The sequence below is a fragment of the Hemibagrus wyckioides genome, unplaced genomic scaffold (genome assembly GCF_019097595.1).
Source record: "Hemibagrus wyckioides isolate EC202008001 unplaced genomic scaffold, SWU_Hwy_1.0 Contig40, whole genome shotgun sequence".
Lineage (NCBI taxonomy): Eukaryota > Metazoa > Chordata > Actinopteri > Siluriformes > Bagridae > Hemibagrus > Hemibagrus wyckioides.
This window is the reverse complement of record NW_026690803.1, coordinates 18,894-46,179: the sequence shown is the minus strand read 5'-3', so window position 1 is coordinate 46,179 and position 27,286 is coordinate 18,894. Positions and strand designations below refer to the sequence as shown.

Sequence of the window (27,286 nt, the reverse complement as noted above, 5' to 3'; positions counted from 1 at the left end):
CAGGTATAATATGTCTAAAATGGTTGTTAAATGACCCCAGTTGTTTTGTGTAGGTGTGGAGGACATGGTGCTTTCTAGAGGAGCAGAGTGCTGGGGTTGTGCTTACAGAGACTGAGTGGATGCTGTGACCACAGGCACAGTTTAGGACACACACTGACCCAAACTCCCCATCCTGAGACTTTGGAAGAGATCTGTATTTATTAGTTTTAAACTATGTGCAGCAAATTGTGGAAAAAATGTGTTTTAATTACGTTTATAGCATCATTTTGCAATGCATTTAACCCTAAATCCTTCTGCAGCTTTTATGGTGGCATGCAACTCCATAATGATGTTGATCTGTCTCTAACACACAGACATAAATAAAGAGTCTAGAAATCATTTCTAATTTAAAGAGTTGTTTTGAGCTTGACTCTGACAAGAAGCCATTGTTAATATGAATAAACAGCTCTCTCTCTCTCTCTCTCTCTCTCTCTCTCTCTGGCCTTAATATGAAACAGTAACACTCACCGCTTTAATAAAACTTTATTTTATTTCTTTCTTTTTTTCAACATAGGACAGAACTAGCAGTAACAGCCCTTGACACAGAATTACAAAAACTTAAAAAAACTTATTATAAATGATAAAACTACTGCAATGGGCAGAAACAGAAGTGCAGAGTCAAATACTTTAAAAACATTATGCAAAAAAAACAAACCAACAACTGTATTTTATATATCAAACATGTAGATCTTGTATAAGCAAGAACACTGCTGTAATGGCAGCCCTGAACATTCAGACTAAAGCTTTTATCTTTCCTGGTTTCTGGAATGGCCATGTCCTGATTAGTGCATGTGTCCGTCTCTGATCCTGCAGCCCCTGACCCTGAATCTGACTGACCTGACCCTGTATCTGACTGACCTGACCCTGTATCTGAGCCTGAATCTGACTGACCAGACCCTGTATCTGACTGACCTCAGCCTGTATCTGATCCTGTATCTGACTGACGTGAGCGTGTATCTGACGCTGTATCTGACTGACCTGAGCCTGTATCTGACCCTGTATCTGACTGACCTGAGCCTGTATCTGACGCTGTATCTGACTGACCTGAGCCTGTATCTGATTGACCTGACCCTATATCTGACTGACCTGAACCTGTATCTGAGCCTGTATCTGATTGACCTGAGCCTGTATCTGATTGACCTGAGCCTATATCTGACTGATCTGAGCCTGTATCTGACTGACCTGAACCTGTATCTGAGCCTGTATCTGATTGACCTGAGCCTGTATCTGACCCTGTATCTGATTGACCTGAGCCTATATCTGACCCTGTATCTGACTGACCTGAGCCTGTATCTGACCCTGTATCTGACTGACCTGAACCTGTATCTGAGCCTGTATCTGATTGACCTGAGCCTGTATCTGATTGACCTGAGCCTATATCTGACTGATCTGAGCCTGTATCTGACTGACCTGAGCCTGTATCTGAGCCTGTATCTGATTGACCTGAGCCTATATCTGACCCTGTATCTGACTGACCTGAGCCTGTATCTGACCCTGTATCTGACTGACCTGAGCCTGTATCTGACCCTGTATCTGACTGACCTGAACCTGTATCTGACCCTGTATCTGACTGATCTGAGCCTGTATCTGACCCTGTATCCGACTGACCTGAGCCTGTATCTGACCCTGTATCTGACTGACCTGAACCTGTATCTGACTGATCTGAGCCTGTATCTGACCCTGTATCTGACTGACCTGAGCCTGTATCTGACCCTGTATCTGACTGACCTGAACCTGTATCTGACACTGTATCTGTCTGATCTGAGCCTGTATCTGACTGACCTGAGCCTGTATCTGACCCTGTATCTGACTGACCTGAGCCTGTATCTAACTGACCTGAACCTGTATCTGACACTGTATCTGTCTGATCTGAGCCTGTATCTGACTGATCTGAGCCTGTATCTGACCCTGTATCTAACTGACCTGAGCCTGTATCTGACCCTGTATCTGATTGACCTGAGCCTATATCTGACCCTGTATCTGACTGACCTGAGCCTGTATCTGACCCTGTATCTGACTGACCTGAGCCTGTATCAGACTGATCTGAGCCTGTATCTGACCCTGTATCTAACTGACCTGAGCCTGTATCTGACCCTGTATCTGACTGACCTGAGCCTGTATCTGACCCTGTATCCGACTGACCTGAGCCTGTATTTGACCCTGTATCTGGCTGACCTGAACCTGTGGACATGGTGATACAGGACTCTGATTAAGAGTCTGGGTTAATACAGAGATCAGAGTAAACACAAAGTGAATGACATTACTTTAAAGCTCTACATTTCATCATGATGAAACTGAACACATGAGCTTAGTGCTGTTAGCGCACTACTCTACTGTTTGAGCAACAATAATGTTATGCTATGATGCTAATGATTGTACAATGATACACTTGTCCAGTTCATTAAAATACTCTTTAGCATAATAACAGGAAGTTTGACACGATACTACAATAGACACACATTTAAGAAACGGATTAATTAAATCTTCTCACTTGATTAAGACAGGTTCAAACACTAACCGGCAGAGTAGCGCGTCAGTGACGTCCCTTTACTGATAGGCTGTGATAGGGCAGTAGGTTGAGCAGTGGACCAATGGGGACTTTTATCCCGCCCCCTAATCTGCATAAAATTCTACGCGTGATTTTTGGAATAACAAACACTAGCATGCTGGAAAGAACAAACTAGCATCCTTGTGATTCACGTGTTTTATTTATTTTTACGAGTACGATATTTATGGTGCGGATTTGACGCTATATAAAACATTCAGGGCTGGATTAAACTCTTTCCGGTCTCGAGAGCTATTGATAAGGATTAGCCCTAGCCACGCCCCTGGTTACCATGGAAAATATTCTGACATTACAGAATCAGAACAGTGACGTGGGACTGCTGAAGGGTTGATCATTTCTACTTTGGAGACGGTTCACACTTTCAGACTGAGGTAAGAGAGATTTTTTGTGTCTTCAAACTGACAAGTGTTTAAAATTCCAATTTAATGATCTAAATGAAAACATTATCCATTTAGTCAAAGTAGCTCTTAAAGGAAAACAGGTTGGAGAGTCCTGTTCTATAAAGTTCTGCTGTTGTTGTGTAGATTTGTAGCAGTTCAGTGAAGATGATGGCAACAAAGGTGATGAGAAAACACGTTAAGGTTTTTGTTCTAGTTCTCCTTTTTTATTATCGTCCTTTTAACACGTAGTTTCTCCCTAATACTAATTTAGCTAACATTAGCTAGTTCAGGCTAGCTACACACGAGCTAGTAGCAGAGACTGCGCCTTGTGCACTAGAAATGTACAGATTTCTGCTTCCTAAAGATACTGTGACAGACACTAATGTTAGTGGATCGATCCCTGATTCTCGTCCGGCACCAAGACCGTGCTTCTGCTCCCCATGTAGGGTTTTAGTCCTGCATATGCCATGAGAAAGACGGTGTATTTCTGACAGAGGGGTTACTGACCGGACAGCGGCACGAGCACGAGACCGTGAGCTGCAAAAGCACGTGCCGTGTCCGGTGTGCACATGCATGACATTTAGCAAGAGTTTGTCCAAAAAAGCTGGAGATTAATGATCTGATCAAATCTATTAGTTCAGAAAGCTCCTGTATTGATTGGGTGTACTTCTGTCATGTTGTTGTAGTTTGTACATTTAGACTTCACAACCTTTAGTTCTGATCAGTTTTAATAGCAGCGATTATTAGTTAATAATTAGTTAATTGATTATTAGTGTCTAGTTAGGGGTTTATTCACTGCTATTCAGGTGTTATTTACCAGCTGTGACTGAGGTCATGTGACTGACTGCGTGTGACTGACGTCATGTGACTGAGGGCGTGTTAGGGCATGTGACTGAGGGCGTGTTAGGGCATGTGACTGAGGGCGTGTTAGGGCATGTGACTGAGGGCGTGTGACTGACGTCATGTGACTGAGGGCGTGTTAGGACATGTGACTGAGGGCGTGTTAGGACATGTGACTGAGGGCGTGTTAGGACATGTGACTGAGGGCGTGTTAGGACATGTGACTGAGGGCGTGTTAGGACATGTTTCTACTTTGGAGACGGTTCACACTTTCAGACTGAGTTAAGAGAGATTTTTTTTGTGTCTTCAAACTGACAAGTGTTTAAAACTCTAATTTAATGATCTAAATGAAAACATTATCCATTTAGTCAAAGTAGGTCTTAAAGGAAAACAGGTTGGAGAGTCCTGTTCTATAAAATTCTGCTGTTGTGCAGATTTGTAGAAGTTCAGTGAAGATTATTGCAACGAAGGTGATGAGAAAACACGTTGAGTTTTTTGTGCCTCATACTGTAGAAGAAGAAGATGAACGTTATTCATGCAGTGAAGCTAAAACACACTGAACATCCTGAGCTCCACAACCTCACTGTCCTTTTAGCTCCTTCCAGCCATGATCACAACATATCTTCCTCTTCTTCTCGCTCACTTTGACTCCAGGGGAAGTCTTGTGTCTTGTTAGCTCTCTGAGAAGGTGCTGCGAAGGCAGAAAGCAGAAGAACCCAAGTGGTTGATGAAACTTCGCCAGCTGCTGCCAGACAATACAGAACATTGTAGCCCTTCTGATGAACAGAAAGAGTCCAGCTTTAAATCTGAGCAACATCTGGAGTTCGACCCTTCAGTTCACAGTACATTACAATCCTCACAGACTATTGTTAACATTTCTAAATCACTTAGCAAGGTATCTACACTGCTGAGTAGCTAGTGAAGGATTCGTATCATTTTCTATTCAGACTCTTATATTTACTCCAGATGTTCATATTCAGAGCAACATTGAGACAGGATGGATTACTAACTGAATTACTGTATGTGTGTGTGTCGGTCTACACTGGAGTCCGTAAGGCAGATAAACGAATGAATGATGATTCACCAGTGGCCAGTGGTTCTGTTCTGGGGAACCTGATGGTCAGCCCTCCAGATGATGATTCATCAATGTCCAGTGGCCTGTGGTTCTGTCCTGGGGAACCTGATGGTCTGTCCTCCAGATGTTGAATCACCATTGGCCTGTGGTTCTGTCCTGGTGAGCGTGATGGTCTGCTCTCCAGATGTAGATGGATGAAGTTCATCACTCAGGCAAAACCAAAGCCCATTACTCTCCTCATCACCTGTACAGACTGTTCATTTAGATTTTATCTGAGGAGATTTTGTGATATTAGAGTTTCAGTATAGTTTGTAAACTCTCCTCATCACCTTTACATTTAGATTTTATTTGATAAGATTTTGTTATCAGTGCTATAGTTATTAATGCAGTCATAAATGTTAAGGTTTTTTTTTTTTTTACTATAAAACATCACTGGCAAGTACACAGACTAAACATTATGTATTATGAAAAGTGATGTCTATAATATTTACATTATTATTATTACACCCGACATCACGTGTACATCACCTGACATTGGATATTGAGTTCTTTGAACTGAGAACTGAAGTTCAGATCAAAATTGTTGAGAATAATCAAAACAATTCTAATATGTAAGTTTATTCCTACCGTTCCTATCCTATCACGCCTCAGCTAGCGTACTTCACATCACTTATTCTGCCTCACCTTACCTGCATCACCCGGCCTGCATCACCCAGCCTGCCCCACTCAGCCCAGCTCACACAGCTTGCCCCATATGGCTAACCCCCCCCCGACCTGCCCTGCTCTGCCTGTCCACGTAGTCTGCCCTGGCCCTGCCTGGCCCGTCCGGCCCGCCCCGCCTGCCTACCTAGCCCGGCGGCCTCTGCTCACCGCTCACCAGACCTGTGCATGCTAGTTATCCCTGCTAGGGAGATATTTGTACAGGTGGGGTGTAGATAGGTAGAGATTTGTGTAGGTTGGGTGTAGATGGGTAGAGATTTGTGTAGGTTGGGTGTAGATGGGTAGAGATTTGTGTAGGTTGGGTGTAGATGGGTAGAGATTTGTGTAGGTTGGGTGTAGATGGGTAGAGATTTGTGTAGGTTGGGTGTAGATGGGTAGAGATTTGTGTAGGTGGGGTGTAGATGGGTAGAGATTTGTGTAGGTGGGGTGTAGATAGGTAGATATTTGTGTAAATGGGGTGTAGATAGGTAGATATTTGTGTAGGTGGGGTGTGTAGGTGGGTGCGTGCATACACAACTGTGTAGGCATGATTAGGTGGGGTGTAGATTGGTAGATATTTGTGTAGGTGGGGTGTAGATTGGTAGATATTTGTGTAGGTGGGGTATTTGTGTGTAGATGAGCAGGTGTGTAGGTTAGTATGTGTGTGTAAGTGGTCTGTTAGTGAGCAGGTAGGTGGACAGTTGTGCAGGTCAGTATGTGTGTGTAAGTGGTCTGTCAGTGAGCAGGTAGGTGGACAGTTGTGCAGGTCAGTATGTGTGTGTAGGTGGTCTGTCAGTGAGCAGGTAGGTGGACAGTTGTTCAGGTTAGTAGGTGTGTGTAGGTGGTCTGTCAGTGAGTAGGTAGGTGGACAGTTGTGTAGGTCAGTAGGTGTGTGTAGGTGGTCTGTCAGTGAGCAGGTAGGTGGACAGTTGTTCAGGTCAGTAGGTGTGTGTAGGTGGTCTGTCAGTGAGCAGGTAGGTGGACAGTTGTTCAGGTCAGTAGGTGTGTGTAGGTGGTCTGTCAGTGAGCAGGTAGGTGGACAGTTGTTCAGGTTAGTAGGTGTGTGTAGGTGGTCTGTCAGTGAGCAGGTAGGTGGACAGTTGTGCAGGTCAGTATGTGTGTGTAGGTGGTCTGTCAGTGAGCAGGTAGGTGGACAGTTGTTCAGGTCAGTAGGTGTGTGTAGGTGGTCTGTCAGTGAGCAGGTAGGTGGACAGTTGTTCAGGTCAGTAGGTGTGTGTAGGTGGTCTGTCAGTGAGCAGGTAGGTGGACAGTTGTGCAGGTCAGTATGTGTGTGTAGGTGGTCTGTCAGTGAGCAGGTTGGTGGACAGTTGTTCAGGTCAGTAGGTGTGTGTAGGTGGTCTGTCAGTGAGCAGGTTGGTGGACAGTTGTTCAGGTCAGTAGGTTGAGTTTCAGGTGTTTAGGTGTGAAGTAGAGCTGCACGATTCTGGACCAAATGAGAAATACATCGTAATTTTAAAAATATTTTTATGAATAAATAAAACGTTTTTTTAGAATATAAATCACGCTTTTCTATTTCTTTGAACTTTTAGTGGTTTAGAAACCCTGCACCTTAAATTACCAAACGTAAACAAAACAGAAAAAATGCTCTTGGCTTTAATTAAATTTAAACAAATATAAACAAATGACTACCAGGTTTTTCATGAGAAATAAATAAAAATCTCAATTTTGTCATAAAGATATTCATATAAAATAGAAGAAGCCCTCAAAATGTAATATGAAGAGGCGCTTCTTATTTCACTTTTGTAGTAATGAATAGAATTTATTAAAAAAACACAAATAATTAATATTAATGAATTTATTTTAATTATTTAAATAGAATTTATTACTTATAAAAAGTAAAATCATCTTAATAATCTGTAATAAGAATAATAAAATAATAATCTTATTTTTATCTTATTAGTTTTAATCATTTTATGTTTATTGTATTATTTTATCTTATTTTTAAGCCTTTTAGTAAATTAAATTAGACATTATTTTAATCAAAATAGATTTTAAATCATAATTTTTACTCACATGTGAAAGACAGTGTGAAGGTGTTTGTAACAGCATCGGTTTAGTGTCATTCAGTTAGTCATTTATTGACGCTCCCCTGCGCTGAATAACGTCGCTTTTATTAACGTTAGTGTGGTCTGTAATGTTTCAGGTGATTAAACAGGTTGGTGGTGTTACCCTTTAGTGTAGAAACCGTGACTAAACATTGCTTGTAATGCAGCGTAATCTAGTTTAAAACCGAAAAAATAGACGATACTTGGGAACGCTCCTCTCTCCTCGTTACACTTCTCTCATTTCCATGAAAATAGATTTAGCTGAACTGTAGTAAAGTAGGATTAAGATGGTGTGGAATCGTGATGGCCGTTTGTTAAGGAGTAATCGTGCAGCTCTAGTTCCTAGTTAGGTGTGTGTTCAGGTCGGTGGATTCAGCGGGGTGAGAGGGTGCAGTAGACTGGGCGGGACTGGGTAGGCCGGGAGGGGGTGGTCATGTTTAGGTAGGTGGAGGGGCAGGGAACGTAGTGTGCGTGACAGGCGGGGCCCACCGGAGGGCGGGCACGCTTGATCGGTCTGGAGAGGGTGGGCGGTGGTGTCGTGCAGTGGCCAGGAGGCGGGCGATGGAGTGGGCTGTGTTTCGGAGCGGGTGGGGTAGGGCAGGGCTGCGTGTTACAGGCTGACGGGGTGGGCGGGAGGGGAAGCCTATTGGGGTAGCTGCGTGGGCTGGGCTGACTGGGGCAGGTGGGTGTATGAGGCCTGGTGGTGCAGGTGGGTGTGGCAGAATGTGGTGGTCAGTATGCAGTTAGGTGGGTAAGAAGGAAGGTAGGTAGTTTTGATGAACCTCCTTTCAACCACGAAAGGCACCAAATTGTTTAAAAAGAAACAGATTCTTTTGCACAGTCCATTCTGTGACGAGTGGTCAATCCCACCATGGGTCAGACACCCAGGTCTAAAGTGGGACAACCTTTAACCTTTAAGGGACTTGCCAGTTTTGTTTAAGTTAATGTTTTTTCATTCATTTTTATTATTATTACTACAACAGTGGAACCTCGGCATACAAATTTAATTCAGAAATAATGTAAATGTAGATAATCCGTTCCAGCCTCCCAAAAATCTACAACTTAGCCGGCGTTCGGTTCGTTCGTATGTTGAAAATGCTTCATATGCCGATGCTAATTTCTTCCAAAATTTCAATTCTTAAGGAGAAAATTTGAAGACGGGATTTTTATGTCGAGGTTCCACTGTATTATTATTATTATTATTATTATTATTATTTTATAATCATTTGTTTTTTAAACATAATATCTGCTGTATGGCCATCCATAAGGACTATGGAGCCTTGCTCCTGTTCTTTTTGTGTTTTTTTTTATTCTAAGATGTAAATGTTATATTAAATCACGGTCACGTATACCTTGGCTAGGTATTGTTCTAAGTGTCCCAAATGTCCCAAATGGTCGGGCGATACTAAATGGTAATCACGGTCACGTATACCCTTTGTTCAGGGACGGTTCTTGATGTCTTGCTGCCGCTCCCAGACTAATAATTGATTGGATTAAGTGTTCTAAATGTTTGGTTCATTTGAAACATTATGATAAGTTTGCCTAGTGGAATGGAGCCATAACCAGTGTGCATGAGGTGAAGTTTCGATGACGGGTAAGATTCTCTGAGGGCCGAAGGAGGATAACCCACTGCAGGGCTTCACCGCCACTGGGCACCTGCCCGAAATGGGAGGTGTAATCTGTGTAAAGGAAGTGTTGTGATGCTTCAGGGCCAAAAGCATCAAAGGGGGGACTGTAAGAAACTACAGACTGCCTCAACCCAGATTCCACTCCACAGTACACATCTGAAAGAGCTCATTCCCAAAAAGGCTTACATATCATATAGAAATATCTTTGATTCAAATCAGTTTATCTATTTGGTATCTTTACATTATCTTAAAGCAGCGTTACCAAACATTTAGAACACTTAATCCAATCAATTATTAGTCTGGGAGCGGCAGCAAGATATCAAGAACAGTCCCTGAACAAAGGGTATACGTGACTGTGATTACCATTTAGTATCACCCGACCATTTGGGACATTTGGGACACTTAGAACAATACCTAGCCAAGGTATACGTGACCTTGATGACCATATAAGGACATCCGGCTAGACGACAGTATCATCCAGCCATTTGGGGAATACTCAGTTCTTACACTAATTTACATTTAAAGTGAAACTCATTTAAATTACACACGGGAAACACTGTATAAAAGGTTATAGCAGGATTTGTCCTGCGTTCTTTTTGACTCCGATGAACCCAAAGTACCTTATGTATTTTGTCACTGCGACGCTGCAATAAAATTCTACGTTAAGATCTTCAATGCCCTCATCATTTTATTTTTCTTACACCACTTAGGGGTGTACTCACATTTGTTGCCAGCAGTTTAGACATTAATGGCTGTGTGTTGAGTTATTTTGAGGGGACAGCAAATTTACACTGTTATACAGGCTGTACACTCACTACTTTACACTGTAGCAGAGTGGCATTACTTCAGTGTTGTCACATGAAAAGATATAATAAAATATTTACAACAATGTGAGGGGTGTACTGTGAGATACTGTATGTATATATACACTATATTGCCAAAAGTATTCGCTCACCCATCCAAATAATCAGAATCAGGTGTTCCAGTCACTTCCATGGCCACAGGTGTATAAAGTCAAGCACCTAGGCATGCAGACTGTTTTTACAAACATTTGTGAAAGAATGGGTCGCTCTCAGGAGCTCAGTGAATTCCAGCGTGGAACTGTGATAGGATGCCACCTGTGCAACAAATCCAGTCGTGAAATTTCCTCGCTCCTAAATATTCCACAGTCAACTGTCAGCTGTATTATAAAAACGTGGAAGTGTTTGGGAACGACAGTAACTCAGCCACGAAGTGGTAGGCCACGTAAACTGACGGAGCGGGGTCAGCGGATGCTGAGGCACATAGTGCGAAGAGGTTGCCAACTTTCTGCAGAGTCAATCGCTACAGACCTCCAAACTTCATGTGGCCTTCAGATTAGCTCAAGAACAGTGCGCAGAGAGCTTCATGGAATGGGTTTCCATGGCCGAGCAGCTGCATCCAAGCCATGCATCACCTAGTGCAATGCAAAGCGTCGGATGCAGTGGTGTAAAGCACGCCGCCACTGGACTCTAGAGCAGTGGAGACACGTTCTCTGGAGTGACGAATCGCGCTTCTCCATCTGGCAATCTGATGGACGAGTCTGGGTTTGGCGGTTGCCAGGAGAACGGTACTTGTCTGACTGCATTGTGCCAAGTGTAAAGTTTGGTGGAGGGGGGATTATGGTGTGGGGTTGTTTTTCAGGAGCTGGGCTTGGCCCCTTAGTTCCAGTGAAAGGAACTCTGAATGCTTCAGCATACCCAGACATTTTGGACAATTCCATGCTCCCAACTTTGTGGGAACAGTTTGGAGCTGGCCCCTTCCTCTTCCAACATGACTGTGCACCAGTGCACAAAGCAAGGTCCATAAAGACATGGATGACAGAGTCTGGTGTGGATGAACTTGACTGGCCTGCACAGAGTCCTGACCTCAACCCGATAGAACACCTTTGGGATGAATTAGAGCAGAGACTGAGAGCCAGGCCTTCTTGTCCAACATCAGTGTGTGACCTCACAAATGCGCTTCTGGAAGAATGGTCAAAAATTCCCATGAACACACTCCTAAACCTTGTGGACAGCCTTCCCAGAAGAGCTGAAGCTGTTATAGCTGCAAAGGGTGGACCGATGTCATATTGAACCCTATGGATTAGGAATGGGATGTCACTTAAGTTCATATGCGAGTCAAGGCAGGTGAGCAAATACTTTTGGCAATATAGTGTATCTACTGGTTTCCTGTCAGGGTTGTGGACTGTTTTCTGGCCACTAGAGACCCCCACTGCCTTTTTGTTGGTTTCCAGTCTGTCATTATGTCTAATAGGTGTCACTTGTGCTTTGTTTAGGTTTGTGTATTTAAGTCACGTGCTTGATTCACAAGTAAGGGAGGAATAATTATTTCAAATAATGGCTCTATAATTTATCGCTTGTTATAATACTACTTCAAAACAGATCAAATAAATAAATAAATAATACAATGCAGATATTATATTTCTCTGATCCACCAGTGTGTCTCCACATCCTTATTTGACAAGAAAAAAGGCCATTATATATTTACACCACACTGTCTGGGAGCCAAAGTCAAAACATTGCATGCAAAGGACTGGCTTACATGGAAATCTGGTGACCAGTTAGAAGGGAAGATGCTTCCCTTCTTCATAATCTTCATGAATGTGTCCTTTGAGTGGTACAAATCATGGACTGGCTGCGTTCATATTCTATTCAGTTCAATTCAATTAAATTTTTTTTTGTATAGCACTTTTAACAATGAACATTGTCTCAAAGCAGATTTACAGAACATAAGAAACAAAAAACATAGTGTAAAAAGTCCTAGATGTTAGACAAAATCATCCCTAGTGAGTAAGCCTGTGGAGACATGTGGCAAGGAAAAACTCCCTTAGATGGTATGAGGAAGAAACCTTGGGAGGAACCAGACTCTAAAGGGAACCCATCTTCATTTGGGTGACACCGGAGAGTGTGATTATAAATTATTCTAATCACCGAAGAGTGTGATATGAACAATGTCCTTTCTGCAGTTATGTACAGTCTACAGTGTGATGTAGAATGTTAGTGTGTATTAATTAGGAGGTTGTTGTCGTCCTCAAAGTCCACATAGGGCTGGCAGCGTTGCTTTGATATACCCAAATCCTCACGAAGCAGAATCCAGCTGAGGTTCAGGATCCTCGCAGGGTTGGCCTCTGTCTACTGGAGCTGGCACAATCTCCAGATGCCTCGGGATGGGTAAAAAAACGAACATGTGGAAAGGAATTAGCATTCGTAATATTAGCAGGACTAGATGATAATGTGCATTTGATCAGATGTACTGGAGTACAAGGTTATTGGGTGTGTTATGTGTATGCCAGGCTAAAGAGATATGTCTTTAATCTACTTTTAAATTGGGAGAATGTGTCTGAGCCCCAAACACTGTCAGGAAGACTACTCCAAAATTTGGGAGCTGAATACGAAAATGCTCTACCTTCTTTTGTAGATTTTAATATTCTGGGAACTACCAGAAGTCCAGAGTTTTGTGATCTTGAAGAGCGTGGTGGATTGTAGCATGTCAGAAGACTGGTTAGATACGTGGGAGCTAAACCATTTAGAGCCTTGTATGTAAGTAGTGCTAGTTTGTAATCAATTCTAGACTTAACAGGTAGCCAGTGCAGGGATAATAATATTGGGGTTTTATGATCATATTTTCTTGATCTGGTAAGAACTCTGGCAGCTGCATTCTTCAAACTTGTTTATTGAAGATGCAGGACAACCACCTAGTAATGCATTACAATAGTCCAGTCTGGAGGTCATGAATGCATGAACTAGCTTTTCTGCATCAGATACAGATAAAATGTTCCTAAGCTTGACAATATTTCTAAGGTGGAAGGCTGTTTTAGTAATAGTGGAAATATGATTTCAAAGGACAAGTTGCTGTCTAATATTACGCCCAGGTCTCTCACTGCTGAGCTAGCCATAACAGTACATCCTTCTAAATGCAAGCTAAATTCTAATGGAGGGTAATGTAACTTCAAACAGGCTTCTTCAAGGTGAGTTGTTTTATTATGGTTTGACATAATAGGCTTGCTTAGTCATATCCATGGTCTCTGCTATTTGTGTCCCTAAATTAGTGTTAGAGTGAATGAGTACAAAGGTTACTGTGAAGACAGAAGAGAGAGGAGAAATGTGAAAAGAACTCTGCACAAATCTCATGCTTACTCTCCCCATCTGGGAAGCATCCGATCTTGAATGGGAAAAAACATGTATTGTGGAGCTGCATCTGTAATATGTATATAAAATGGGACATTGATATATTGTAGAAAGTATTCAAAACCGTTCGTTTCCTTGTTTTTTAATAGGTTACACCCTTATTCTGAAATTAAATAAATTCTCCAAAAAACACCATAACAAAAAGTATAGTTTTTCACATACTGTATGAGTGTAACTTATAAGTATATGTTTTGTAACTGTTTCACATTTCTCTTCATTCCTCCTCCCAGTCCCTGCTATGTACAAACATCCCACTGTGTTATTAGGGGTTACAACCGGCCAGATGATGAGCAGTGCCTTGTTTCCTCCAGAGGTATGAATATCAGTACCTATAAATGTCATCTACACCTCTATTAGTTCATTAGTAGCTGCTGAGAATATGCTCCTTGTAAGGTTGTGACTGAAATGTTGTGCGGTCTGTGTCTTATTATTTTGCATGTTTATATTTGCAGCCTGGCTAGCTAAGCATTTAACTCACTGGTTCGTGTGAGTTTTCCTTCACATCAGGACAATTGTATATAAAGAGTTCCCAGTATCTTAAACTCTAAGGGTGAATAAAGTGTTGTTGTTGTTGCTTGTAGATTGAACTAAATGTAAAAGAAGACATGATAGAAGACTGGTGATAAACCAAGCTAAACATGTGGTGTTAAAAATATAGCTTAGGTACATGTGATTTCCACTGATCTCACTGATTTTCTCTGATCTGCTGAGACACAGATCTGAGTATTTTCATCATCTTTGAAGGTCCCTGTGACTTAAATACACAAACCTAAACAAAGCACAGGGGACACCTATTAGACATAATGACAGAGACTGGAAACCAACAAAAAGGCAGTGGGGGTCTCTAGTGGCCAGAAAACAGTCCACAACCCTGACAGGAAACCAGTAGATATCAGTTTATATTCCTTTTTCATCATAAAATGGACATAATAAAGCGTCCAAAAGTCATAATGGACAAATCAATGTGTATAAATTACACCACAATATGGATTTTAATTAAAACGCTCAAGAGAAACATTATTACAGACTTTTGCATAACAGCTGGATAGACTTTTATTTGATAATTATGTGCAGTATTGACATTAAAATTTATACTTGATTTGGATTGGTCAGAAGGTGTTCAGCATGGCCCTGATAGCAGTTCAGGTTTCAAATCAAATCTCTCTTTTTTAAGAATGTCCTCTTTCTGATTATTGTTTCTCTAAAAACAGTTAAATCAAAGTATTTGGCAAACTCCAATCATTTAACCCTCCTGTTATCTTCAGGTCAATTTGACCCGCTGTAAAAAGTACTCAAAAATGAGGTATAATTTTATATAAATGAGATTTATAATACCAAATATTTAAAAAAAGTGCAAAATATATGTCAATGTGTTGGAAACAACCTTTATCTGAAGGTACTTCAAGAATTTGATCTAGATGGGATTTTTGTGGAAGATTCGAAAAGTTGGGAAATGAGTTTTTAACAAAGTTTTGGAACTGAAAATATCTAAAAACATGAATGGAAGTGGGAATTTTTGTGTTAGAAAAGCTAGGAAAAATAATATCAATGTAGATATCATTGACAACTGTACAAATAATTGCCGGACAATGGAATTACTGTTAGGAAAACGTGAGATGGCAGTAAGAGGACCACACAGTAGTGCAGCTGGTCAGGATGGTGAGACTAGGGAGCAAGAACCCTCTTCAACACTGACTCAATCTGGGACCCAATCACAGAGTCCGAAATGACTCTGAAACCAGAACAGTGTAGATTGTATATTTGTCGCCCAGTTGTAAAATAAGAAATTTTGAAGGGCAGTTTGGTTTTTAAAGTATTTCCCTGGGGATTCTGGCTGGTCATTTGTTCCAAATTAAAGATGAGATGTGTTGGTTTGAAGTCTTAAAGAAAGTTTTAGATATAAAAATTGGAACACACTGAAATAAATACAGAAATCTAGGCAAAATGTTCATCTTTACTGAGTTTAAACAACCAGCCAGAGAAATGGGGAGAGCTGACCAGCGAGCAAAATCATTCTGAGATTTTGTGAACTGTACCAGCTCTCCCAATTGTTCAGTATGAATGGCAATTGCTAAGGGTTCAATTACCAATGCAAAAAGCAAAGGTGAAAGCTGGGGGCAGTACGGTGGCCTAGTGGTTAGCACTGTTACCTCACAACAAGAAGATCCTGGATTCACATCCTGGGTTTAAACAGGCAGGGGTCATTCTGTGTGGAGTTTGCATGTTCTCCCTGTGCTAGTGTGGGTTTACTCTGGTTTCCTCCCTACTCTTGGTATTACTTCTGTGTTTTCTTTTGTTTAGGGAGATGTTTGTGTCTTCTGTCTAGGAAGAAGCCTAATTGGTTCCCCCAGTCTACTTGGTGCCACGCCCTGCCTGGTCAGCTGACTCCATGCAACCTATAAGAAGACTCCTTCATCACTTCCTGCCTTCAGCCTTGTGCTCACTTGCTTCACCCTTTTGCTCACTTGAAAGCCCTTTACCCCTTAACTGCTCAGCTGTGTAAATGTGAGTTGCTCTGGATAAAAGTATCTGATAAATCTTGTAAATGTAAATGCTACTGTTTGTTTGCAGTCAAATAAATCTGTAGATGCCCTAGTTAACACGATACTTATGTAGCAGTTCCAATCAGTACAATGAAGTACATCTTGCTTTCTGCTGGACAGGACCTTCTGTCTATGCCCTTAAGGAAAAAGCTCTACCGCTTTCTGAAGAAGTTTGCCTCGCCGGTCTGGACGTGGTGCGCAGTCGTGCCGACAAAAACCTGATCACTCACACATACAGGAGAGGCCTGGTAGAGGTGCCGAAATAGCTCAGTTGGGAGAGCGTTAGACTGAAGATCTAAAGGTCCCTGGTTCAATCCCGGGTTTCGGCAGCTGGAGGCAGTGTAGTCAACCTGCGCAGTTTTGCAACTTATGCCTCAGACTTGAAAACAGCAAAACGTGGAAATGGTGCAGGATAAAGGTCTGAAAGCCCCCTGGTCTGAGACGAGAGCAAAAAAACTAGGATGCTACAGAACTCTTAGGTTCTCGTTGAATGCTTAGCCTGCACCCTTCAGTTTACGTGACCGCATGCCTCAATACCTGCCTACAAATCATTGAAAGGTAGCCTCCTAGCCTGCACGCCATTAGAAAACCCCTGCTTTTGACAAGGCTCCTTGGAAGCGTTGCCCCCTGACGAGGTGGCCGAGAGGTTAAGGCGATGGACTGCTAATCCTTTGTGCTCTGTATGCGTGGGTTCCAGTCCCACCCTTGTCGTGCGTGTGCTTCCTCTTTACCGCTATGCGCCACACAGCAGCAACTGAATGCTCCCCCAGACAGTCGTGCAGCGTGAAAACAACAGTGATCCGACTACTTTGAAAATCGTGCAGTGTGAACTCGGCATAAGTGTTTCACAACCTTGGGCTGCATTCCCATGCTGGTTGGACACACATGCTGTAAGTTCATATGAACAAGCCACTTCAACAGGAGGTGGAGGATATGGACAGCCAATCCACATTTCAACTCTTTGGAGGCGTGGGTTCAAATCCCACCGCTGCCAGGGTGGCCTTTTGTTCTTAATATTCTCCTAGTGCATGTTCCCGCTCAGTGCTTAATTAGTAAATGAATAATTTCCGGAACAAAACTAGCAGTCTCTCGCCGCTGTGACAAAACGGTGGTAGCGCAATTATAAAGATTATAAAGATTCGTTGCTGAATGGTCTCATGTATTATATTATTCTGTTCCATATCCATGCCAATCATGAATTTAAAAAAATAAATTCTCTCTCTCTCTCTCTCTCTCTCTCTCTCTCTCTCTCTCTCTCTCTCTCTCTCTCTCTCTATATATATATATATATATATATATATATATATATATATATATATATATATATATATATATATATATATATATATATATATATATATATATATATATATATTTAATGAGTAAAACCATCATGGCTTCTCTATTGTTAGCAAAACATCTTGAGGCACCTCATCCTCTGCAACACACCATTCTCATACGCCGCAACCATTTAAGGGCAGTTGTGGTAAAGAGAACTTTAAATATCTCTTATGAATTTAATATTAATTTCAAATTTCCTAAATGTTGATATTTTGCTTTATGATTTGTTTCATTGTAGACAATCAGCAAGTGTGAAAAAAAGCTTTAGTAAAGGTTAGGGTGACAAAGTTCAGGGAAAAATTCTACAGAAACCCAGAACTGCTGGAGGAGTACAGAAGAGGGAGGTTAGGAGAGAGAGAGAGAGGTTAGGTTTGGAGATGTTACAGCAGGTGTAATTAGCAATAAACACCCTACAGTGTTAGGAAATGTACATGAGAGTACACACACACACACACACACACACAACCCTTTAGCCACTACTATAACAGGACTTTGGTGCTGGACTGAGTGGACTGTTCATACTGGGGGAAATTCCCGCCACACTAAGGCATGGAGGTCGTGTGATTCTTAAAGTGACAGCAGCCTAATAAATTTGCTGCACAATTTTGTTATAATTTAGTAATTTAATTACATAATAAATAAACAGTTATTTGTTCTTCTGTTAGTAATTTGTTTGTTTTTTTTTATTTTCTTTTTTACTTTACTTTTCAATTCATTTCAAAGACTAAAATTAAGCTCTACCCCACAACTTCAGGCCCAGTATAGAACACACACACACACACACACACACACACACACACTCACACACACACACACACACACACACACACACACAGAGTAAGCATCAATTCTATACTATATGATGATGTATACATAAAATGTTTTTCCCCATGTTATGAGACTAATTTAATGTAATGCTTTCTTTCCGCTTCCAGGAATCAAAAACGAAAACAAACTGGAAAAATAAAGAAAACTGAAGAGCTGACTAAGAAGCAACATGAAAAGAAAAAAAGACAGTGGTCAGTTATTTTTTAGTACCATGGTAAAATGCTTCATGTTTTTTAGGTAAACGTTGAAATGTTGTCCTGTTTATTCCTGTTTTAATGTTTTTCTTACACAAGGTATAAGAAAAAGTATACAAGGCTCAGTATAAATCTCAGACTAGTATACTTATTATCATTACCCAAATAATTAACCTCATTACCGAAACCTATATATCATTACCGAAACTCATGATTATTAGATGTTAATTTAATTAATAGAGATATAGTACTTTGATTTTAAATGCATGTGCAGAATCTTAAAATGATGTTCTCTCAGGTTTGTCACGTCATTTTGAAAAAATGTCAGGTTTCTTCAAAATATAAAGAAAAAATGTTTGTAAATTGTGGACGGTGTTGCGGTAATGAGAGAAATCAGTCAAAATTTAAAAAACTGTTAAATTAAAAATAAATATTATTTCAGAACTTGAAGTAACTGTGCATGACTATTAATAATCCATTTTTAAAACTGTGAAAATGTATTTGCTTTTCTATCAGTGTTAATGTTTTCACAGTGTTGCAGTAATGAGATTTTTTAGGACTTTTGGAAATTATGTTCAAAAAGGTGTTAAATGGTAAGTAAAAGTTTTTAAATTAATGTTCACAAACACTCCAGACTTTGTTGCTAATGTCTAAAAAAAAAAAGTTAATTTAAGCATTTTTAAAATTTTCATGTTTGAAATTTTTAAAACCAAGATTTCGTGAGAATCACCCAGATATGTGTGTAAATGTTTGTAGAGGAAGTGCTGGAGTATGCTGTAAAAACATCGATTTTAAAGTACTATCCGCTGTCGTCTGCACTCTGCATGCTAATCTTTGTTTTAAAATTGTTCTTCTGATGTCTGAAGGTCCAGAGAGTGCTGAGGGTAAACCCATGGGCTTGGAATCGAAGTACAAGTGGGTTTTTAGAACAGAATGCACTCTTTATATGAGGTGTCTGCTAAGACCTATATTTTGTAAAGGTGTATGATGTATTCTGTGTGTGTGTGTGTGTGTGTGTGTGTATGATGTATTCTGTGTGTGTGTGTGTGTGTGTGTATGATGTATTCTGTGTGTGTGTGTGCATGATGTATTCTGTGTGTGTGTGTGTGTCTGTGTGTGTGTGTGCTTGATGTATTCTGTGTGTGTGTGTGTGTGTATGATGTATTCTGTGTGTGTGTGTGTGTGTGTATGATGTATTCTGTGTGTGTGTGTTTTAGGCACCTGTTGGAGCTGTTAAGGAGGATAGCGGTTCACGAGTGAGAGTAACTCTTTGCATATCATCGGTCCATGTGGATCTGTTAAAACCATGGTACGAAGATGTCTGTGTGCTACTTCTGTTAGGTTAGGATACACACATGTACTTTACACTAAGCTGTTGTGTGTGTGTGTGTGTGTGTGTGTGTGTGTAGCTGCTACGTTGTGCTCTGAGAGAGCTGCTGGACTTGCAGGAGGTGAAGATGAATGTCCTGCAGGTTCACCTGAGCAGTGAGTGTTGTGTAAAAGAGCGTGTGTTTAAAAGAGGCTGCTGGTTTAAGTCACGGCTCCGTTCATGGCCGCGTGTCTCGTGCAGGTCTGCTGCAGATGGACGACCGGATCGCTCTGAGAGAGATCACACGCCAGCTTCAACTGGAGAACGTCGTAGGAGACAAAGTGTTGGTGAGTGTGTTCCAGTATTCCTGGAATTCTCGAGTCGTGTATACAGCTGGGACGTTACAGGAGCGGCAACATCACATGATTCAAAAGAAGTGAATGTGAGAGAAACTTGGGAGTGATATTACTGTAACTGATAACCCAGTCTGTCTGTCTGTCAGCCTGCCTGCCTACCTACCTGTCTGTCTGTCTTCTTGCCTGCCTGTCTGTCTGTGCACCTGTCTGTCTGTCTGTCTGCCTACCTACCTACCTACCTGTCTGTCTTCCTGTCTGCCTGTCTGTGCACCTGTCTGTCTGTCTGTCTGTCTGCCTACCTACCTACCTACCTGTCTTTCTTCCTGTCTGTCTTCCTGCCTGCCTACCTGTTTGTCTGTCTGTCTTCCTGTCTGCCTGTCTGTGCACCTGCCTGTCTGTCTTTCTGTCTGTCTTCCTGCCTGCCTTCCTGTCTGTCTGCCTGCCTGTCTTCTTGTCTGTCTGCCTGTCTGCCTACCTGTCTGTCTTTCTGTCTGTCTGCCCACCTGTCTGTCTATCTTCCTGCCTGTCTGTCTGTCTGTCTGTCTGCCATTACCTGTTTGCCTGTCTTCCTGCCTGTCTTCCTTCCTTTCTTTCTTCCTGCCTGTCTGCCTTCTTGCCTGCCTGTCTTCCTGCCTGCCTACCTGCCTGTCTGTCTTCTTGCCTGCCTGCCTGTCTGTGCACCTGTCTGTCTGCCTGCCTGCCTGCCTACCTGTCTGTCTGTCTGTCTGTCTTCCTTCTTGGCTGTCTTCCTTTCTGTCTGTCTTCCTGCCTGCCTACCTGTTTGTCTGTCTGTCTTCCTGTCTGCCTGTCTGTGCACCTGCCTGTCTAACTGTTTTTCTGTCTGTCTTCCTTCTTGGCTGTCTTCCTTTCTGTCTGTCTTCCTGCCTGCCTACCTGTTTGTCTGTCTGTCTTCCTGTCTGCCTGTCTGTGCACCTGCCTGTCTAACTGTTTTTCTGTCTGTCTTCCTGCCTGCCTGCCTGTCTGTCTGCCCACCTGTCTGTCTATCTTCCCTCCTGTCTGCCTTCTTGCCTGCCTGTCTTCCTGTTTGCCTACCTGTCTGTCTGTCTGTCTTCCTACCTGTCTGCCTGTCTGTCTGACTACCTGGCTGTCTGTATGCCTACCTATCTGTCTGTTTCTCTGTTTGTCTGCCTGCCTACCTCTCTGCCTACCTGCCTGCCCACATGCCTGCCTATCTGACTGCCCGTCTATCTGCCTGTCTACCTGTCTGTCTTCCTCCCTGTCTGTCTGTCTGCAGGTGATAAAAGCAGCAGTCAGCCAGTGTTCTTCATCCTGGAAGAGTTTGATCTGTTTGCTCATCATAAGAACCAGACGCTGCTGTACAACCTGCTGGATGTTTCTCAGTCTGCTCAGGCTCCTGTAGCTGTGGTGGGACTCACCTGCAGACTAGTATGTACACACACACACACACACACACACACACTTAATATACCTGTCACCAAAAAACGCCGCATGTTTATAAAATCTCTGTATTTTTTTCCTGTTTGTTTATTCCAGGACGTTCTTGAGCTCTTGGAAAAGTGTGTGAAGTCTCGTTTTTCCCACAGACAGAGTCACCTGTTGAGTTCTCTGACTTTCCGTCAGTATCGAGACGCCTTTCGGTCCGAGCTCACGCTGCAGGATGACTTCCCCGACAGCAAGTTCTCTCAAGAGTGGAACCTCTGTGTCTCGGTACGACACACCGCATCACGAACCTGAACTGAAGTGTTACACTGCTCACATGTGAACATACACACTGCTGGAGGAAGCTCACGTGTTTTCCTCGATTGTACATAGCACGTGTTCTCTCTCCTCGTCTTCCTCACCACTGATGATGATGATGATGATGAGGGAGTAATTATAATGATCCAATTCTAACCATGACAACCATGATTTGACCAAGCATGACCAATTAGAGTAAAATAAAAATATCTAATGGCTTAATATATATATATATATATATATATATATATATATATATATACAGGTGCAAAGTTGATTTATTTCAGTAATTCAATTCAACAAGTGAAACTGCTGTATTATATAGAGCCATTACACACAGACTGATATATCTCAAGTGTTTATTTCTTTTAATTTGGACGATTATGGCTTACAGCTAATGAAAACCCAAACTTCAGTATCTCAGAAAATTTAAATATTGTGAAAAAGTTCAATATTGGAGACTCATGGTGTCGCACTCTAATCAGCTAATTAACTTAAAATACCTGCAAAGGTTTCCTGAGCCTTTAAATGTCTCTCAGTCTGGTCCAGTAGGCTACACAGTCATGGGGAAGACTGCTGACTTGACAGACATCCAGAAGACGGTCATTGAGACCCTGCACATGGAGGGTAAGACACAAAAGGTCATTGCTGAAGAAGCTGGATGTTCACAGAGTGCTGTGTCCAAGCACGTTAATAAAATTTTAATGGAAAGAAAGTGTGATAGAAAAGGTGCAGAAACAACAGGGATAACCGCAGCCTTGAGAGGATTGTGAAACGAAGCCCCTTCAAGAATCTGGGGGAGATTCACAAGGAGTGGACTGCAGCTGGAGTCAGTCGCATTCCTTGTGTCAAGCCAGTCCTGAACCAGAGACGATATCAGAGGTGTCTTACCTGGGCTAAGGACAAAAAGGACTGGACTGTTGCTCTGTGGGCCAAAGTCCTCTTTTCAGATGAAAATAAATTTTCCATTTCATTTGGAAATCAAGATCCCAGACTTTGAAGGAAGAGAGGAGAGGCAAAAAATCCAAAGTTGCTTGAGGTCCAGTGTAAAGTTTGGGGAGTGGTTTGGGGAGCCGTATCATCTGCTGGTGTTGGTCCACTGTGTTTTATCAGGTCCACAGTCATCTACCAGGAGGTTTTAGAGCACTTCATGCTTCATTCTGCTGACCAGCTTTATGGAGATGCTGATTTCATTTTCCAGCAGGACTTGGCACCTGCCCACACTGCCAAAAGTACTAATATCTGGTTTAAGGACCATGGTGTCCATGTGCTTGATTGGCCAGCAAACCCTGTGAAATCCCATAGAAATCCCATAGAGAATCAGTGGGGTACTGTGAAGAGGAAGATGCGAGACACCAGACCCAACAACGCAGAAGAGCTGAAGGACGCTATCAGAGTAACCTGGGCTTCCATAACACCTCAGCAGTGCCACAGACTGACCGTCTCCATGCCACGCCGCATTGCTGCAGTAATTCATGCAAAGGGAACTCCGACCAAGTATTGAGTGCTGTACATGTTCATACTTTTCAGTAGTCCAACATTTCTGTGTTGAAAATCATTTTTTTAATTAGCTTTTTATTGGTGTAATATTCTAGTTTTCTGAATTTTGGGTTTTCATTAGATGCAAGCCATAATCATCAAAATTAAAAAAAATTAAACACTTAAAATATATAAAAAATATATCAGTCTGTGTGTAATGAATCTATATACTATAGAGTTTCACTTGTTGAATTGAATTACTGAAATAAATCAACTTTTCGATGATGTTCTAATTTATTGAAATACACCTGTGTATATATGGGGGGGGGGACAAAATCTCTGCTGCCCTCTAGTGGACAACTCTGAACATAACCATGACGACCACGATTTGACCAAGCAGGAGTAAAATAAAAATATATAAAGGCTAAAAATATACATTATAGAAATATAACATACATATAATAATAAAAATGCTTTTTATTACAAAAGTACAGCTTTTGTATAAATATATAATCACTGCCCGATGCCTGTGGGTCATTATACACAGAATCGAACTGAGCAATTATTTTCTTTACCCGTGTCACGAAAACTGAAGGACGTCATAGTACGGGTTTTTAAACTGTGGTCAGCCCTGAATAGGGGACAATGTCATTTATTTGTTGCTGCTGTTTCTTCTTCTTCTGGTGTCCTTATCCATGAGAGACAGAGAGAGAGAAAGAGAGAGACTTTGACTTTTACAATACTTTTATTTACACATAAGTCACATAATATGTGGTAAAATCAGGGTGACTCAGTAATTCAATAAATACATTTTAAAATATTTCAATAAATTAAGTTAAGACACATCAGTGAATGGTGGATTTAGTTTAGCTCTGGTGCAAAGCAGGGTTTCTCTTCTGCTACAGAGCACAGAGCATTAGCATGACACCACACTGTCTCAAACATCTTCACATCATTCATCTTTCTGTAGAAATTAAAATCTATTAAAATTCTTGATTTAACAAGTCTGAGGAAAATTCTCTTTGCATCAGTCTGTGTTTTGTGCAAACACAGGTATATCGCCATTTTTGCCTGACCAAATATAAAACTGATCAACTGGCATTTGAAACTGTTCCTCCTGACGTACTTAAAACATACTGAGAGAGAGACAGAGAAAAAGATCTTTATGTGGTGGGTATGAGAACCCTGATTTGGCTGATGTGATAATTATAGCATCATTACAAATAATACAGTCTATCTGTGTAAACTGTGTGTGACGGATAAAAAGTGCAGCTTTGTTCCAGAGCTACAGTATCCTATAGTAATGTTGTAAATGCTTGATTCTGATTGGTCAGATTCATTCGTTAATAAAAAGGGTGTGGCTGGTGATATGTTGAAGCTTTTCATGAGGAAATGTGTAATATATTTGGAAGGAGTCTCCAGTTTTAGTGTTTTTCTAATAAGGTTTGTTTGTGTTATTTTCAGTAACAGGATACGTTTTAGATTTTGGTCTAAAACTTTAAGAGCAAAAAATCAAGAGTTTGGTGAGATCATGATCCTTTATAACTGGAATAATGTGGATAATTTGCTTCGGTGATGTTCCACGATATTGGATGCAACTCAACAACAAAAGATGTTCATTAATTAGTAAAAAAATCTACACCAATTACCCATAACATCATGACCACCTGCCTAATATTGTTTTGGTCATCCTTTTGCTGCCAAAACAGCCCTGACCTGTCAAGGCATGGACTCTGCTAGATCCCTGAAGGTGTGCTGTGGTATCTGGCACCAAGATGTTAGCAGCAGATCCTTTAAAGGAGAAGTTCACTTCCAGAACAAAAATCTACTGATAATTTCCTCACCCCCTGGTCATCCAAGATGTTCATGTCTTTCTTTCTTCATTAAAGAAATATTTTTTTAAGAAAACATTTCAGATTTTTCTCCATATAGTGACCTTCAATGGTGTCCTGGAGTTTGACCTTCCAAAATGCAGTTTAAATGCAGCTTGAAAGAGTAGTGTTTACGTTAGGTTAATATCTATGCATTGAAAATATAGTCAGTGAATGTTTTTTGGGGATTAATTGCAGCTCAGCCTCTTTCCTGTCCAGGCCTATACAGTGTTTCTATATTAATATTAAAAGCCATTTTGAATTGGATTCATTATTGGGGTTTGGAACTTAACTGTTTAATGTTAACTGTTTACATGATGTCATGAGGTCATGTGACCAACTGGCATCATGTAGAATTCTGAATTCTGTTCTGAACATCACCTGACGACGTACATAGCAACCATCCTCAGACCACCTTTAGCTATTGACAGAGAAACAGTGCCCCTTGTGTAGCAGCGATTTTACACCATTTAGCAGTATTTTTACACCATTTAGCAGTATTTTACAGCGTTTAGCAGCATTTCACCACTTTTAACTGTTTTATACAATGGCTGCACTGTTTGTGAAAGATCTTCACCCTGAAGTATCAGAGGTGATACTTTCTAATAGATTTAGACCTGCAGGACACGTCCAATCTGTCCACATTTGCAGGGACAGGAAGACCGGCTCTCCTCTTGGATACGCGTACGTCAACTTTCGCTATCGAGATGACGGTAAAACAAACCTTTTCTTTTTTCTACACTGTTTCTTACCTGTTTTTGCAGCAGATTTAAGGCTACATGTGTAACTTCTGTAGTATTTTATAGTTTTACTATATGGATATGGTCATGTTTTAAATGGTACTAAAAAGATATGAAAAGATATTTGGATGAGTTATATATAGACTATAATAGACTTTAATTAAAAATGAATGGTTTATTTCTGTTCCCTCAGCTGAGAGAGCCATTGACATGTTCAGTTTTGAACTCCTCCTGGGGAGACCCATGCGTGTCATGTGGTCTAACTGGGAACCCACCGCCAAGCCCATCAAGGGAGGGAACATATTCATCAGGAACCTTGATTGGTCCATTGACTGCACCTCCCTGTTTGACACTTTCTCTGTGTTCGGGAGGATCGTGTCATGCAAGGTTCGAGCTTTGAGCTGTTATATATGAATATATATATCTGAATAGCTGAATATCTGAGTTTCATGATTAGTGTGTTGTTGTGTGTTGACACGCTGTGTTTCTCCTGAAGGTTGTGGAATCAAAAGGTTATGGGTACGTTCAGTACGAGTCAGCGGAGGCGGCGGAACGGCTGAACGGAAAACTCCTGAACGACCGCCAAGTGTAAGTCACATGTAAATTAGTGTCTTTTTACCAGCCAGGGTTCAAATATCAGGATTTTTTACATTCCTTTTTAAACTAATTGCATTGAACTCTTTATATTGTCGAAACAGAGATTTGTTTGGTCTTATGAGGGTATTTCAGTCAACATCTGGTGGTAATTTTGCTGTCGAGGACATAACTTTTAACAGCAGGGTTTAGATTCTAAGTGCAGCTTCTCTGTTGTGTTACAGCACCATCGAGTACTTCAGGTCTTGGGAGGAGCCCAAGGTGGAGGCACGCAGGGCCGAGGAGCCCAAGGTGGAGGCACACAAGGCTGAGGAGCCCAAGGTCGAGGCACGCAAATTTATCAAGAAGATTGACCACACCATCCACAGAAAGTGCCTGCGTAGAGCCCCACCATTACTGTACAATGTACCACCAAAACTGCGCCAGCCAGTGCTGCCTCCCTGGTTCGAAAGGAGCACCCTTAAGACACCTTGCACAAAGGACACTGTCCAAAGCACCAAGGCATCTGCCTCAGAGGACATCAGCCAGATTGTCTACACTGCTGCCTCACAGATGGTCCAAGCCGCTGGATCCCCTGCCCCAGTAAACAATGTGGAAGCTGTTGAAACTGCTGGCCCAGAGAACTCTGAGGAATCTGTTGAGACAGCTGCCTCAGAGGGATCTGTGGAAGCAGTGAAGACAGTGGCCTCAGATGACAGGGTGGAAGCAGTAGAAGCAACTGCACCAGTGGAAGCTACTGAGACAGCTGCCCCAGAGGAAACTCTGGAAGCTGTCTCAGAAATCAGAGTTCCGGCTCCACTTCAGGTCCAAA

At 41.6% G+C, this 27,286-nt stretch overlaps 1 protein-coding gene, 1 non-coding gene and 1 pseudogene across 2 annotated transcripts; all 3 read left to right on the top strand.

The window, feature by feature from the left end:
* Positions 1–16,300: 16,300 nt before the first annotated feature.
* On the top strand, positions 16,301–16,373 carry trnaf-gaa (transfer RNA phenylalanine (anticodon GAA)). Its single transcript has one exon. It is a non-coding gene; the product is annotated as a tRNA-Phe (tRNA).
* A 2,186-nt stretch (positions 16,374–18,559) lies between these two features.
* Positions 18,560–21,788, top strand: LOC131350583 (origin recognition complex subunit 4-like; annotated as a pseudogene).
* Positions 21,789–25,688: 3,900 nt separating this feature from the next.
* LOC131350581 (polyadenylate-binding protein 1A-like) lies at positions 25,689–26,473 on the top strand. The gene is made up of 3 exons (XM_058385520.1): positions 25,689–25,854; positions 26,075–26,268; positions 26,378–26,473. The coding sequence occupies exons 1-3, from the start codon at positions 25,689–25,691 to the stop codon at positions 26,471–26,473; spliced, it is 456 nt and encodes a 151-aa protein (XP_058241503.1).
* The last annotated feature ends 813 nt before the right edge of the window (positions 26,474–27,286 follow it).

Coding starts and splice junctions, on each gene's coding strand:
- LOC131350581 (XM_058385520.1), top strand. CDS start 25,689: ATGGCTGCACTGTTTGTGAAAGATCTTCACCCTGAAGTATCAGAGGTG. Junction 25,855..26,074: donor CTTTCGCTATCGAGATGACG/GTAAAACAAACC, acceptor CTGTTCCCTCAG/CTGAGAGAGCCATTGACATG. Junction 26,269..26,377: donor GGAGGATCGTGTCATGCAAG/GTTCGAGCTTTG, acceptor TTTCTCCTGAAG/GTTGTGGAATCAAAAGGTTA.